The following is a 13,460-nucleotide window of genomic DNA, read 5'->3' on the forward strand; positions in this document are numbered from 1 at the left end:
TTTATTATTCTGTGATAGTTCTCTCTCTACACAGCTTCTGTTCTGCTCTCATGTTTAGCTCCTTTCTTGCCTGATTTCTCTCTATATTTATCTACTGTCCCCTTTAGGTTCTATCTTAATTCCTTCATCTAGTTCTGTCCCTTCTAGGCTCTCATCTATCTAGTTCTTTCCCGTATCAGCTCCTCTCCCATCTCCTTCTCTCTCATCTGGCTCTTCCTCATCTTGCTCTTCCCCATCTGGATCTTCCTCATCTTCCATCTCGTTCTTGTCCTCTCTTCTAGCCCTTCAACCTAGTTCTTGCCCATCTCAGTTTGTTCCTCTCAAGTTCTTACCCATCTAGTTCTTCCATTCCCTTTTCTCCCTTCCTGTCCTCTGCTTTACAGTTATATATCTCCCCAAAATCACAATCCTCCCCTCCACCCAGGACACTCAGCCTGAACTTCCTCAGGCAGTGATTGTCCGCTATCAGGATCAAATGGAGGGTTGATAAGAATTACAAAGAGGGGCACTAGTTGTTAATTACCATTTGTGACCCAAAGGGGAAGTGACTAATGAATTAACTAAAGGCTAAATATGGGTAATATCTAAGAAGAGGGATCTTACGTGCACAACTATAATCTTAAATGTGTTTGGTAAAAGACGTTAAAAATCTGTAAGTTGCTAGGTCAATGGGAGAAAATAAAACTGTCTTCTTTTTTCCTGTGGCTCCTATCTGTCCAAGCTGTCTGCCATTTTTCTGCAGGGTTGGGGAACGTGTACTCAGTCTCTAGGCAACCTGTGTACAGGTAGATGCCTCTGGTGATAGTTAAAGGGAGATCTGGAACTGGAGGTAAGATTTGGGAAAGGAGGAAGTTAAGCTTAACCACCAGGCCTTCTCAGACAGGTAGCCTGGATGCTTAAGTCTGTTCTAAAGAGTACAGAGGTATCTCTGATAAGGTACTTTCCTCCATCCAGTGATGGACCTGGCCGGATGCTACCAATAATGATAATTACAGGGAGGCTTGAACTGGGGTTCTGGCTGAGCATAGCTGTTAGCACAGAAGGTTATCTAAATATTCCTAGAAGTGGTTAGGTAAGTAGTTAGAGGTCTATAAAGTTAGTAAGGCTGTAAGAAAGGAGGGGTCTGAGCTAAATTGTGTAAAGCTATTACTTAATGTCTACCTGACCTAGGCGGTGTCCCCTTGTGGAATTTACCCTAAGTCAGGAGACTTGCCTGTGGGTTGTTATCACTGTTAATCCTCGGAAATTGGGTGACCACCTGGGTGATGTCTCCTTTAGTCCTTGAAAGTGGCTAGGGGGGATATCTGATTCCAGAGAAAGCCTTTTCTGAGGCTGTTCTCCAAATGCCTGGAATGTTTATGTCTAGAGAGTGATCAGTCCACATTGTTAGCCCTTCTTAGGGAAAAATCAACTGGGAAAACTAGGAAGGCACACATGATTTTCATAACAGAATACAGCTGATATATAACAAGCCAAGTAACACCAAAAACTCCTTGGGATTTGGCTTCCTCTGGAGGAATTCCCTGATTCCTCCAGGTAGTGACTTTGCCATAACCAGCTGAGTTCTTATGATAGATTCCTGCGGCCCGCAGCACGGGTTATGGAAGGATTTCCTACCAAGGGGCACGCGCAAGCTTTCTGATAGAGAACCACTTTTATCTGTGTGTATGTGTGTGTGTGGTGGTGGTGGTTGAGACAGGATTTCCCTGTGTAGCCCTGGCTCTCTTGGAACTAGCTTTGTAGATCAGGCTGGCTTCAAACTCAGAGATCTGCCAGCCTCTTCCTCCAGTCTCTGTCTTTGAGTGCTGGAATTAAAGGCACAGCACGACGCCTGATACCTGCAAAACTCGGAGAGCTGTGCGCTAAGGAAGGTGAATGTTATAGATGTAAATAACATCTCAATGAAGGACTTAATGAGCCGGATGGCGGAAAGGGGATTGCATTCCGCAAGGAGGAAAATAGATGTGGGTGTTCATTTAAGGCACACACACAATTTATAAATGAAACTCTGGATCAGCAAAGGAAGACGTTAGCTAATAAAACCATTATACGGGATGCAAGGACTCCATGGTGACAATGAGACTCAGCAGAGTGTAGGGCTAGACTGCTGCGGGCGGTTTTGCATCCACCCCTGCGGGGTTGCAGGTCAGCCAGGAGGCGTGGCCTCGGCGCTGCTCTGAGCGGGGTTGGTTTATTCCAGGTGCAGGAACGTGGAGCTCTCCAGGTGCAGGAACGTGGAGCTCGTGAGTCAGTGAGTAGCTGTCCTTCCCGCCCTCTGTCCCGTCCCCTCTGACCTCTGCCTTCCCACAGCCCACAGCGCCCCCACCCTGCTCCCACCTCTGGGCAGGGCCTGCCTGTGCCTCGCTGAAGGCCTCCCGTCCACTCCGCCCTGTGCTGCTGTCCTCCATCTTGCCCGCAGCCGGGTCCCTCTCAGTGTGGTCACCCGGTTTTCCCTCTGTTCTCCCCTTTGTCAGTGGCCGCTCCCCGAGACGCTGAGATCCACAAGGACGTTCAGGTGAGGGTCCAGGGAATGGCTGGCGTGAGATCGCTGCTCTAGGGGAGTCTTGGCCAGGAAGCAGCTTCTGCTCGCAGAGCATGCTGGGGGAGAGCAGGCTGGGACGTGGGGTTAGCGTTTGTTTACCTTGAGCAAAGGTCGGTGGGCTGGAGTGAAGCTGTGAGTGTGGCAGAGGCCTCGAGCTCTGCAGGCAACAACTCCAGTCCATTTTCCCCTTGCTTTTTTCTCCTCCTTGCCCGTTGAGTCAGAACTACTACGGGAATGTACTGAAGACATCTGCAGACCTCCAGACTAATGCTTGTGTCACCCCAGTCACTTTGGTCCCCAAGTACATCCGGGAAACGCTGAAGAATGTACATGAGGACGTTACCTCGAGGTAGAGTGTATATGCTGTTTCCAAGAAGCCTCCAGACTGCAATTTTCCCATACTGGTCACTAGGGAATTTAGCCATCTCTGTTGGCCAACCTGCTTCCTCTATCTACTGTGAAACCCCCAAAGCTGGCCACTGAGCGTCTTGTGCCTCCACTGAAGACCCCTCAAAGATGCTCTCCATCTCTCCCAATTTTAGGAGACATTCGAGTTTTTGATAGATTAGCTCACACTTTCTAAACAGTCATGGCTCCTGATCTTGCCTTCCCCTGCCATGGTATTGCCCACCCAGAGAGCAGTTATCAAAGAGGGTACCTTACACACACACACACACACACACACACACACACACACACACACACCCCACCTCTCCAGCACCTCAGTGAAGCCCTCCTGGGGTCATGAAGCCTTCTCCCCCAGGCGCTACAGCACCCTCTCCCCGGGGGCACTCACTGTCAGTCAGCCATGGGAAAGGGTTCCCATACTGTTGTTTTTACCTCTCAAGTTACAGTGCGTGCACCTGGGGGCAGAATACTTGTCTTGTTCAGCAGCCAGTGCCTTAGATGTATTCATTCAACAAGTATTTTAGATGGTTTTCTTGAGTCTTGCCACCTTGCATGGTGCCCATCGACCTGGCTATGGCAGACATGGTTCCGGTTTAGTGGGAGAGACAAGACAGTGATGTAAGTGGGTGATGGAGGAACAGAGGGAGGAAGTAGAGCTTTACTACTGGAGAATTTGCTAGTCTGTTTTTAAAACACGTCTTTTCCGTTTCTCAGGTATTATGGCTGTGGTCTGGTTGTCCCTGAGCTCCTGGAAAACTGCCAGATTTTGGATCTGGGTTGCGGAAGTGGCAGAGACTGCTATGTGCTTAGCCAGCTAGTTGGCGAGAAGGGACATGTCACTGGAATAGACATGACTGAGGTCCAGGTAACGCAAAGATTTGGAGGAAAAGGAGGAGAGGTTTCTCCAGATCATCTTTGAGGCCTGAGACTGCTTCCCGCCTTTCTTCATGGGATTTAAGGAGGCTGGGGTTTTGTTGCTGCCTCTAGTGACCTAGAAGTTGAAGACATTGATAATCAGTGACTGTCGTGGAGAAGCCAGTCAGAGGTTTAACCCAGCGGCACTTCCTCTTCCCCTTTCTTCGTCCTTCTAGCCAGAAAGATCTGTCATTGGATGAGAGATTACCTCAGGCAAGACTCACCTAGTTGGGAACGTCTGTCCCAGGCTGTTGCATGGCTCGCGAATCTTGTGTATCTATCCAAAAGAACCCAGGGCAGGGGAGCATATGGCATTTTAATAGGACAGTTTTCAGGGAGAAAATACTTATTTTTTAATAATGTTGATTACCAAGTCTGTATTTTTCTTTCTCTAGGTGGAAGTGGCTAAAACCTATCTTGAGTACCACATGGAAAAATTTGGTTTCCAGGCACCCAATGTGACTTTTATTCACGGCTGCATTGAGAAGCTGGCAGAAGCTGGGGTGCAGAAGGAGAGCCACGACATCGTTGTGTAGGGCTACAGCCTTTCCGTATGCGTGAAGCCTGGTTCAGTTCGAGCACACACATGCTACCACTCTTTGAAGGATTAAACTCGGGGCTGGAGAGATGGCTCAGTGGTTAAGAGCACTGACTGCCCTTCCACAGGACCTGGGTTCAATTCCCAGTACCCACATGGCGGCTCACACCTGTCTGTAACTCCAGTTCCAGGGGATCCCACACCCTCACACAGACATACATGCAGGAAAAACACCTGTACATATAGTAAAAATAAATGTTTTTAAAAGTTTAAAAGAGAAAAAGGAATTAAACTGAACTTAGCAGGCCTTCATAAAGGAAGGAAGCGGTAATGAGCTCTCTACAGTCCACTAGCAACAAAACCCAGCTGCCTGAGAGAGAATTTACAGTTGCCAGGCATGTCTAGCCTCTGGCACAACCATGTGGTCAAGGATAGCTATGTATACAACCCAACACCAAAGCATAAACTCAAAATATTATGAGTTTGTTTTGTTTTGTCCCTCAATTGGGCATTTGTTGGAGAAGTTAGGAGAAGACAAAGTCACGTTGCAGTGTGAACACATCTGCCCACCGACCTAAAGCCGGTGAGCGACCCCCAAAGCCGGTGAGCTCCCCGACCAGCCAGACCACAGCCTGCGCTCCCCTGAGGCACACTCACCTCTTATCTGGAGTGTAACGCTGGGTCGTGTGGTAAAACTTTGTATTGGAGCGTTTCCTAATTGTGTGCACATCAGCGTGTACTCACCCAGACTTTGATGATGGAACCCACTGCACACTTAGGCTGTGTGGTGTACGCCATAGAGCCAGCCTGTTGATACCAGGGCCCAACGAACAGAGCAGTCCAGACACAAGAGGTGATGCTATCCAGGCTTGTGGTGGCCGCTCAAGACGTGTGAGGTTGCTGTTGAAAGCCTAGCAGACTGTTTTACAGTGTGTTTTCTTTTTTTTCTTTTTTTGAGACAGGGTTTCTCTGTGTAGCTTTGCGCCTTTCCTGGAACTCACTTGGTAGCCCAGGCTGGCCTTGAACTCACAGAGATCCGCCTGGCTCTGCCTCCCGAGTGCTGGGATTAAAGGCGTGCGCCACCACTGCCCGGCTACAGTGTGTTTTCTTGTAAGCAGAGTAAATTCACCATAAAATCAGGATAAGAGCATCGTAAACAAAGGCCAGGAGCATCATTGTTTGTATGCGTTGTACTTTTCTTCAGCCGGCAGTCAGTAAGGTGTGGACGCCAGCCTCGTCGCAAACACTTGGCTAATGTACTATGGCCTTGTTCTGGGTGTTGCTCTACTAGACAATTACAGGCTTTATTGTAATTTTGTGAGACTACCATCATCTATGTGGTATTCTGTTTTGTTCTGTTTGTTTTGAGAGAGGGTCTCACTATGTAGTTATGGCTGGACTGGAACGTGCTGTGTAGGCCATGCTGACCTTGAATGCAGAGAGATCTGCTTGCCTTTGCTTCCTGATTAAAGGCATGCACCACCACATTTAGCAACAACTGCATTTTTTTTTTCATGGCAAATTATGGTGTTTTGTGTTTCTCATTTTCCCAAGTCGTTGTTAAATCGTGCCCAAGTGACAGAATTGGGCTTTTTTTTCTTTTGATGCTGGGAATTGAACCCTAAAGAAGCATTTAACAATTGAGTTATACACCTAGCCTCAAATGAAAATACTAGGAAAGCTGCCTTTGAGGGATTTGAACGCCTGCCATGATGGACATCGAGTCCGGGTTTTGTTTTCTTGCCTGGTTAACATCAGGACAAAACAAGAACCACGCGTTATATTCCTGCACTTTGTACTCACTGCTTGTTTACAGAAATGTCTTAAACAACTTGCCGAGCTCCCTTATCTCGGGACAAGTTGAGTATGGGGAAGAAAGGAGAGTCAGGAAGAAGCAGGTAGCTCTGCCGGTAAGATGGAAGCCCCTTTTGGGTCTTCAAGGATTTGAGTCCTACAACATCTGCTCTTTTTTTCCCTTATTGTTTTTTAGATCCAATTGTGTTATCAACCTTGTCCCCGATAAAGGACAAGTGCTTCGGGAGGTGTATCACGTGCTCAAGGTGAGGGCAGGAGGGAGACATGATGTGTTAACACCAGAGAGGGCTGACAGGATCACGTTCTCTTCTGGAACTAAGAATTCAAACTCTTGATTTATGCACCAAGTTAAGAGGGAGCCAAGTTGGTCATGGTGGAGGATCAGGAGTTCAAGGCCAACTATCTGAGATGCTGTTTCAAAAAACAAACAAAAAAGTACACAAAAGTTGGGGTGGGGTGGCATGGGGTGAGAGTAATGCCCTAGACAGGGCTTGTTTTCCTCTCCGGCTGCTGGTCATTGACTGTTAGGACATTCACCTTCTTTCCTGTTTGATTGATTGATTTTGGCTCCCAGGTAACACCTGCCGAATCACCAGAACCTGCTGACTCACTGAAAAGTTTCTATGAATTTGCCTTTTCTAGAACAGACCCTGTTTCTCAATGATACTATTTCTGATGCCAAGATATCTTATCTTTGGCAAAAATCTAAGATGGAAGTTTTATATGGATGCCTTTTTAAAAGGGCAACTTCCAGGAGCTTCCCATCCTTCCTGCCTATGAAAGGATTTGTTTCTTGGTGCTAGAAAGCAAAGCATTCTGGGATATGGAGGGCTGAAGGTGTAGTTCAGAGGCAGATGTGTGATTGGCTCAATCCCTAGCACTCTGAAAAGAAACTCTGGGATTTTTGGCTTACGGAGCCATTACATTGCTCAAATAGAAGTATCTGTAAAGGGCTCGGGTAGCGGTTAAGAGCACTGGCTGCTCTCTCAGAGGACCCAGGTTCAATTCCCAGCACCTACATGGTGACTTACAACCATCTGTAATTCCAGTTCTAGGGGCTTGATGCCCTCTTCTGGTCCCTGAGGGTACCAAGACACAGACATACCTGTAGGCAAACATGCACGTAAAAATAATAAAATAAAAATTTTAAAGTATCTGTGTAGGAATGACCTCATGTTATTTCAAGGATGCCATTTGTATACCAGCTCATGATCTCCACTGAGAGCAACTGAGAGAAGCTAAACATTACTATAGAATATAGGCATCCACGCTGTTGAAATTAGCTAAATAAGACCTTCAATTTCTGCTGGCTCCTTTAACCTAGATGTTAAGGATATATAAATTTTTTTTTTTTCAAGACAGGGTTTCTCTGTGTAGCTTTGCACCTTTCCTTAGCCCAGGCTGGCCTCAAACTCACAGAGATCCGCCTGGCTTTGCCTCCCGAGTGCTGGGATTAAAGGCGTGTGCCACCACCGCCCAGCCATAAGATTTTTAATGTGTAATAATATCACTGTAATTTCCCTTCATTCCTTCTTTCGTTTGTTTGTTTGTTTGTTTGTTAGAGACGGTTTCTTTGTAAAAGCTCTAGCTATTCTGGAACTCATGATTTAGGTCAGGCTGGCCTCAAACTCAGAAATCCTCCTGCCTCTGCTTCCTGAGTGCTGAGATTAAAGGCGTGCGCCACCACTGCCTGCCTTCATTACTGTAATTCCCTCCCTCCCTCCCTCCCTCCCTCCCTCCCTCCCTCCCTCCCTCCCTCCCTCTCTTCTTTCTTCTTTCTCTCTCTCTCTTTTTTTTTCTGAGACAGGGTTTCTCTGTGTAGCTGTCCTGGAACTCACTCTGTAGACCAGGTTGGCCTTGAACTCACAGATATCCGCCTGCCTCTGCCTCCCGAGTGCTGGGATTAAAGGCGTGCACCACCACCACATGGCTCAATTACTGTAATTTTCAAAGGATAAGACTGTTAATTCTATGGATGTGTCTGTTAGTTGTCTAGACACCTAGGGCTGTGTTGTTTGGACTCACTAAAAATTCAGACAACCTGAATGTATTTAGGAGAGACACTCACTTTTTCCCTCCTGTGTTCTTGTTTATTTAAAAACTTTAAAAAAAGATTTACTTATTTTATATGCATGAATATTTTGCCTATATGCATACATGTGCACTACATGTGTGTCTGGTACTCACAGAGATCAGAACTTACAGGTGGTTGTGATCCACTGTATGGGTATTGGAAGCTGAACTTTGTTCTTTTTTTAATAGAACAGAATAATGTTTTCATCTGCATGTTTTTAAAAAAGATTTATTTATTCATTATATATATACAATGTTCTGCCTGCATATATGAATGCATGCCAGAAGAGGGCACCAGATCTCATTATAGATGGTTGTGAGCTACAATGTGGTTGCCAAGAATTGAACTCAGGACCCCTGGAAAAGCAGCATGAGCCCTTAACCTCTGAGTTATCTTTCCAGCCCCATGAACTTGGTTCTTCTATATCAGTGGTTCTCAACTTGTGGGTGGTGACCTCTTTGTGGGTTCCATATCAGATATCCTGAAAATTAGATATTTACATTACGATTCATAACAGTAGCAAAATTACAGTTATGAAGTAGCAGCAAAGTATTTTATGGTTGGGTCACCACAGCATGAGGAACTGTGTTGCAGCGTTAGGAAGGTTGAGAACCGCTGTTCTAATCTCTTTGAACCCTCACATTTTGTTCTTTTTTAAAGAATTTTCCTGATAAGACAAATCTTTTATGTTACTTTATTATTATTATTATTATTATTATTATTATTATTATTATTATTATTTTGACCTGTGGTCTCTTACTGAATGTGGAACTCACCAAGTTGGGTAGAATTGCCAGCTGATCAGCTCCAGGGACTTAGCTGTGGGCCCCACCAGAGCTGGGGTTATAGATGCGAACCACCCCTGGTTTTCGTGGATGCTGGGGAGCAGAACTCAGCAGGTGCTCACATAGCAGCAAGCACGTTACCCAACAACCCGTATCTCCAGCCCTTATCACTGTTTCCATACTGCAAACAGTGCACACAGGTGACGTTCACCCTCCCTCCATCCTCTCCTGCTTCTCCACTTCCTGTTGACTCCCCCCTTTCCGAGTCTTAGAAAGCAACTTTATGTTGCATAGGACACTGGAGAATTAAACACCTGGGGCCCTGTGTGTTGATTTTAATGATGGTGGCAGCTGTTACTTGTTCAAGGATCAGCTTGGTCAGTATCAGCTCAAACACTGGAATTTTGAAGTTGCTTTCCTAAAAATCTTTTTTTTTTTTTTTTTTGTTATCTGGAATGAATGTAATCTTTAACCTTGCTTGGACGCATGCTGCTCTTTTTCAGTATGGTGGGGAGCTGTATTTCAGTGACGTCTATGCTAGCCTTGAAGTGCCAGAAGACATCAAGTCACACAAGGTTTTATGGGGTATGCATTCTTGCTTTATTTACATCAGTGATTACTGACTAGTGTAGAGCTCCATCCTCCAAGTACATTGGGGTGAGACCACGGGCTGGGGGAGCAAATGGCGTACGGCCAGAAGGTTCGATTCCTTGTCTACCACCCAGAAACAATATGAGGGCCGGTGAGATGGCTCAGTGGGAAGAGGGGCTTGTGGTTCAAGACTGGCAAGCTGAGCTTGATCCCTGGAATGCATGTAAAGGTGGAAGGAGAGAACGGATTCCGCAGAGCTGACCTCTGACCTGCACATGTGCACTGTGGCACAAATGCCCATGTGCCCCCCCCCCACCACTATAAATAAACTTTTTAAAAAGTGACATAATCTCAGGCAATTTAATTAATCTGTTATTGTTTCTTTAAACTGTAAAATGAAAATAATAACAGACTACTTTAAAAAACTATTCTGAAGAATAAATGAGATAGAGTATTTATTCCTTTATTGCCACTTAAGAGTCTCTAGATGTTAAGGAGATAAATGCATGCTCATGATTGACTTTTGCATTTAAGCTGGCAGTGATGGTACATGCCTGTGACCTCAGCTCTTTGGAGATGAAGCAAAAGGAACAGCGCTCACTCAAGGCTGGCACAGGCTGCACGATGAGACATAGTATAAAAAAAATCTCATTTTTAAATAGATCGTGTTAACATTTTTCTTATTATACAGTAATATAAATGAGTAATGTTAAAAGCAGAAAAGCAAGGCCTATAAGGTGACTCAATTGGTAAGTCACTTTCCTTCTATGCCCGATGAGCTGAGTTTGATCCCCAGAACCCATATAAAAAGGTGCATGGAGAGAGTAGATCTCTGATCTCCATATGTGCCCTATGGCATTTGTGCCTCACCCAAGAAGATGTGTACACACACACACAAACACACACACACACACACACACACACACACACACACACACACACACGCATTGTGGCATATGCTGTTTCTGATACAGAAGACAAACACACACAGATGCATACATACATAAGCCAAGTATTGTTGCACACCTTTAATTCTAGCACTTGGGAGGCAGAGGCAGGCAGATCTCTATGAGTTCAAGGCCTAGCATATATAGAAAGTTCCAGGCCAGCCAGGGCTACATAGTGAGAGCCTATCTCCAAAAAAGCAAGGTAGTAAATAAGCAAAATAATTAAAACAAAACATTCTAAAAAATACAAAAAACAAATTTCCTAAGTCCCAACATTTTAAAAAATTTTCTTATGTGGGTATTTTGCCTGCATGTAGGTCTGGTACCTGTGGAGGCCATATGAGGGTGTTCGATCTTCTAGAACTGGAGTTAGAGACAATTGTGAGCTGCTATGTGGGTTCTGGGAATCAAACCTGGGTCCTCTAGAAGAGCCGCCAGTGCTCTTAACTTCAGACCTATCTCTCCAGCTCTGGTCTAAACATGTATAACAGTATTACACAGCTGTGTTGTTCAGCTTGAAGTGTTTGCTTACTGGTGACGGTTAAGTTTGTCTCCAACTTATTGGTGTAACACATAAAACTTGTATAAATATCTTTGTACTTGAAGAAAATCTGTAAAAATGCCTTGTGAACATTAGTAGCAGTTATTGTTCTAGTAATAGATCGTTATGGGATTCATCTGGAGTTCAGAAGCAGAGTTTATGCCGTTTTATTCCCACTAACAGCACCTTTCCGAGTGTGGATTCACACACACACACACACACACACACACACACACGTATTGTGATTGTGCCTTAGTAGAACCAACACATCAGGACTGTCCTGAAAAGGATTCTCAGAGACCATTAGCTAACAAATTCTGGGTTGGTCATCACTCTCTAGGCCTTGTGGGTACTTCCAGGCCCTATTTCTAGGCCCTATTTTTTTTTGTTTTAAATTTATTATAATCATTTTTTTCTTTTTTAGTTTTTTTGAGAGAGACAGAGTTTCTCTGTGTAGTCTTGGCTGTCCTGGAACTTGCTTTGTAGACCTGAACTCACAGAGATCTGACTGCCTCTGTCTCCCTAGTGCTGGGATTAAAGATATACACCACCATGCCCAGCTATTATCTTCATTATTACTATTACTTTTTTATTTTGAGACAAGGTCTCATGTAGCCCAGGCTGGCTTTGAACTCTTCACTCTACCTCCCAAGTGCTGGGATTACAGATATATTCCACCCCATTTGCTTTTATGTGGTGCTGGGGATCCAATCTAGGACTTGGACCATGCTAGGTAAGCCCTTTATCAACTAAGCTACATCTGTGGTGATATATTGTGTATCAAATAAAGCTTGCCTGAGGATCAGAGGACAGAGCCAGCCACTAGATTAAACATAGAAGCCAGGCAGTGGTGGCACACACTTTTTTTTTTTTTTTTCCGAGACAGGATTTCTCTGTGTAGTTTTGGTACCTGTCCTGGATCTTGCTCTGTAGACCAGACTGGACTCAAACTCACAGAGATCTGCCTGGCTCTGCCTCCCAATGCTGGGATTAAAGGTGTGCGCCACCGCCGCCCAGCTGGCACACACCTTTAATCCTAGCACTCGGGAGGCAGAGATCCATCTGGATCTCTATGAGTTCAAAGCCACCCTGGACTACATGAGATTGATTTAGTCTAGGAGAGAAACAGCCAGGCAGTGGTGGCACACACTTTTAATCCTAGTACTTGGGAGTCACACGCCTTTAATTCCAGCACTTGAGATCTCATGCCTCTGCTACTAGTATTTGGGAAGCACACACACCTTTAATCCCAGCACTAGGAAGGAAGTAATATGGCTGGGCAGAGAAAGGTACGTAAGGCTTAAAGAGACAGACTCAGAGGTTTTCAGTCAGAGGATTCGTGGAGATAGGATCTCGTCTTCCATTCAGCCTGAGGATTTGGTAGTGATAAGAAGTTTCTCTAGTGGCTTGTTCCTTTGTCTCTGATCTTTCAGCATTTACCCCAATATCTGGCTCTGGGTTTTTATTGTAAGATCATTTAGGAATTTGTGCAATGTACATCCTTCGCTTTTGTGGTTTTGTTTTATTGAGAAAGAGTCTCACACTCACCAGGGATGAATATGGACTCTTCATTATCTTCCTCTATCTTCCACATGCTGGGGTTCCAGACGGGCGCCTCCATGGCCAGTTAGGTCCTACATCTTAATACGATGTCCTAGTTAATTGTACAGGTTATAAATGTCCACAATGCTGCTCTAAGTACTGACTGCTCTGTAATTTTTCTCTTAAGGTGAATGCCTGGGTGGTGCTTTGTACTGGAAGGATCTTGCCATCATTGCCCAGAAAATTGGGTTCTGTCCTCCACGTTTGGTCACTGCCAATCTCATTACAGTTCAAAACAAGGAACTAGAAAGTGTTCTTGGTAAGAAACAACAGCAGAGACCCTGTGACTGCCGTGGGGATGGTTTCCGTTCAGTGCTTAGTTAGTTTAAGGAGCAATTATTTTTTAAAATGAGCATTAGTGTTTTGCCTGCATGTATGTCTGTGGGAGGGTGTCAGGTGCCCTGGAACTGGAGTTACAGACAATTGTGAGCTGCTATGTGGGTGCTGAGAATTGAACCCAGGTCCTCTGGAAGAACAGTCAGTGCTCTTAACCACTGAGCCACCTCTCCAGTCCCCTTATTGAGTGATTCTTACCGAGGGAAACTGCGTCATCTGAAAGTGTCCACCTTGTCTTCTGAATAATTTCAGCTCCTCCCTCAGAGGGATAGTTAACAAACTATTTTATTTCAGTAAATAGACTGAAGCGCCCAGAAAGAATTGATGGCATGCAGTAAAGAATTCACCTTTACAGTATGCTCCATC

The 13,460-nt window shown here is 45.1% G+C and overlaps 1 protein-coding gene across 6 annotated transcripts in view; it reads left to right on the top strand.

Moving 5' to 3' along the window:
* The window catches only part of As3mt (arsenite methyltransferase), a 200,719-nt gene that overhangs the window by 163,137 nt on the left and 24,122 nt on the right, over positions 1–13,460 (top strand). For 2 of the 6 annotated variants that reach the window (XM_076563248.1, XM_076563249.1), the window contains exons 3-10: positions 2,201–2,243; positions 2,475–2,515; positions 2,764–2,891; positions 3,665–3,815; positions 4,261–4,397; positions 6,394–6,463; positions 9,581–9,662; positions 12,886–13,017. In XM_076563248.1, coding sequence (XP_076419363.1) covers positions 2,201–2,243; positions 2,475–2,515; positions 2,764–2,891; positions 3,665–3,815; positions 4,261–4,397; positions 6,394–6,463; positions 9,581–9,662; positions 12,886–13,017 — 784 coding nt within the window. Of the gene's footprint in view, positions 1–2,196; positions 2,252–2,474; positions 2,516–2,763; positions 2,892–3,664; positions 3,816–4,260; positions 4,398–6,393; positions 6,464–9,580; positions 9,663–12,885; positions 13,018–13,460 lie in introns of all 6 variants that reach the window. The other 4 variants (XM_076563250.1, XM_006983331.4, XM_076563251.1 and 1 more) reach the window with 3 other exon arrangements.

Source organism: Peromyscus maniculatus, chromosome 1 (genome assembly GCF_049852395.1).
Source record: "Peromyscus maniculatus bairdii isolate BWxNUB_F1_BW_parent chromosome 1, HU_Pman_BW_mat_3.1, whole genome shotgun sequence".
Classification (NCBI taxonomy): Eukaryota; Metazoa; Chordata; class Mammalia; order Rodentia; family Cricetidae; genus Peromyscus; species Peromyscus maniculatus.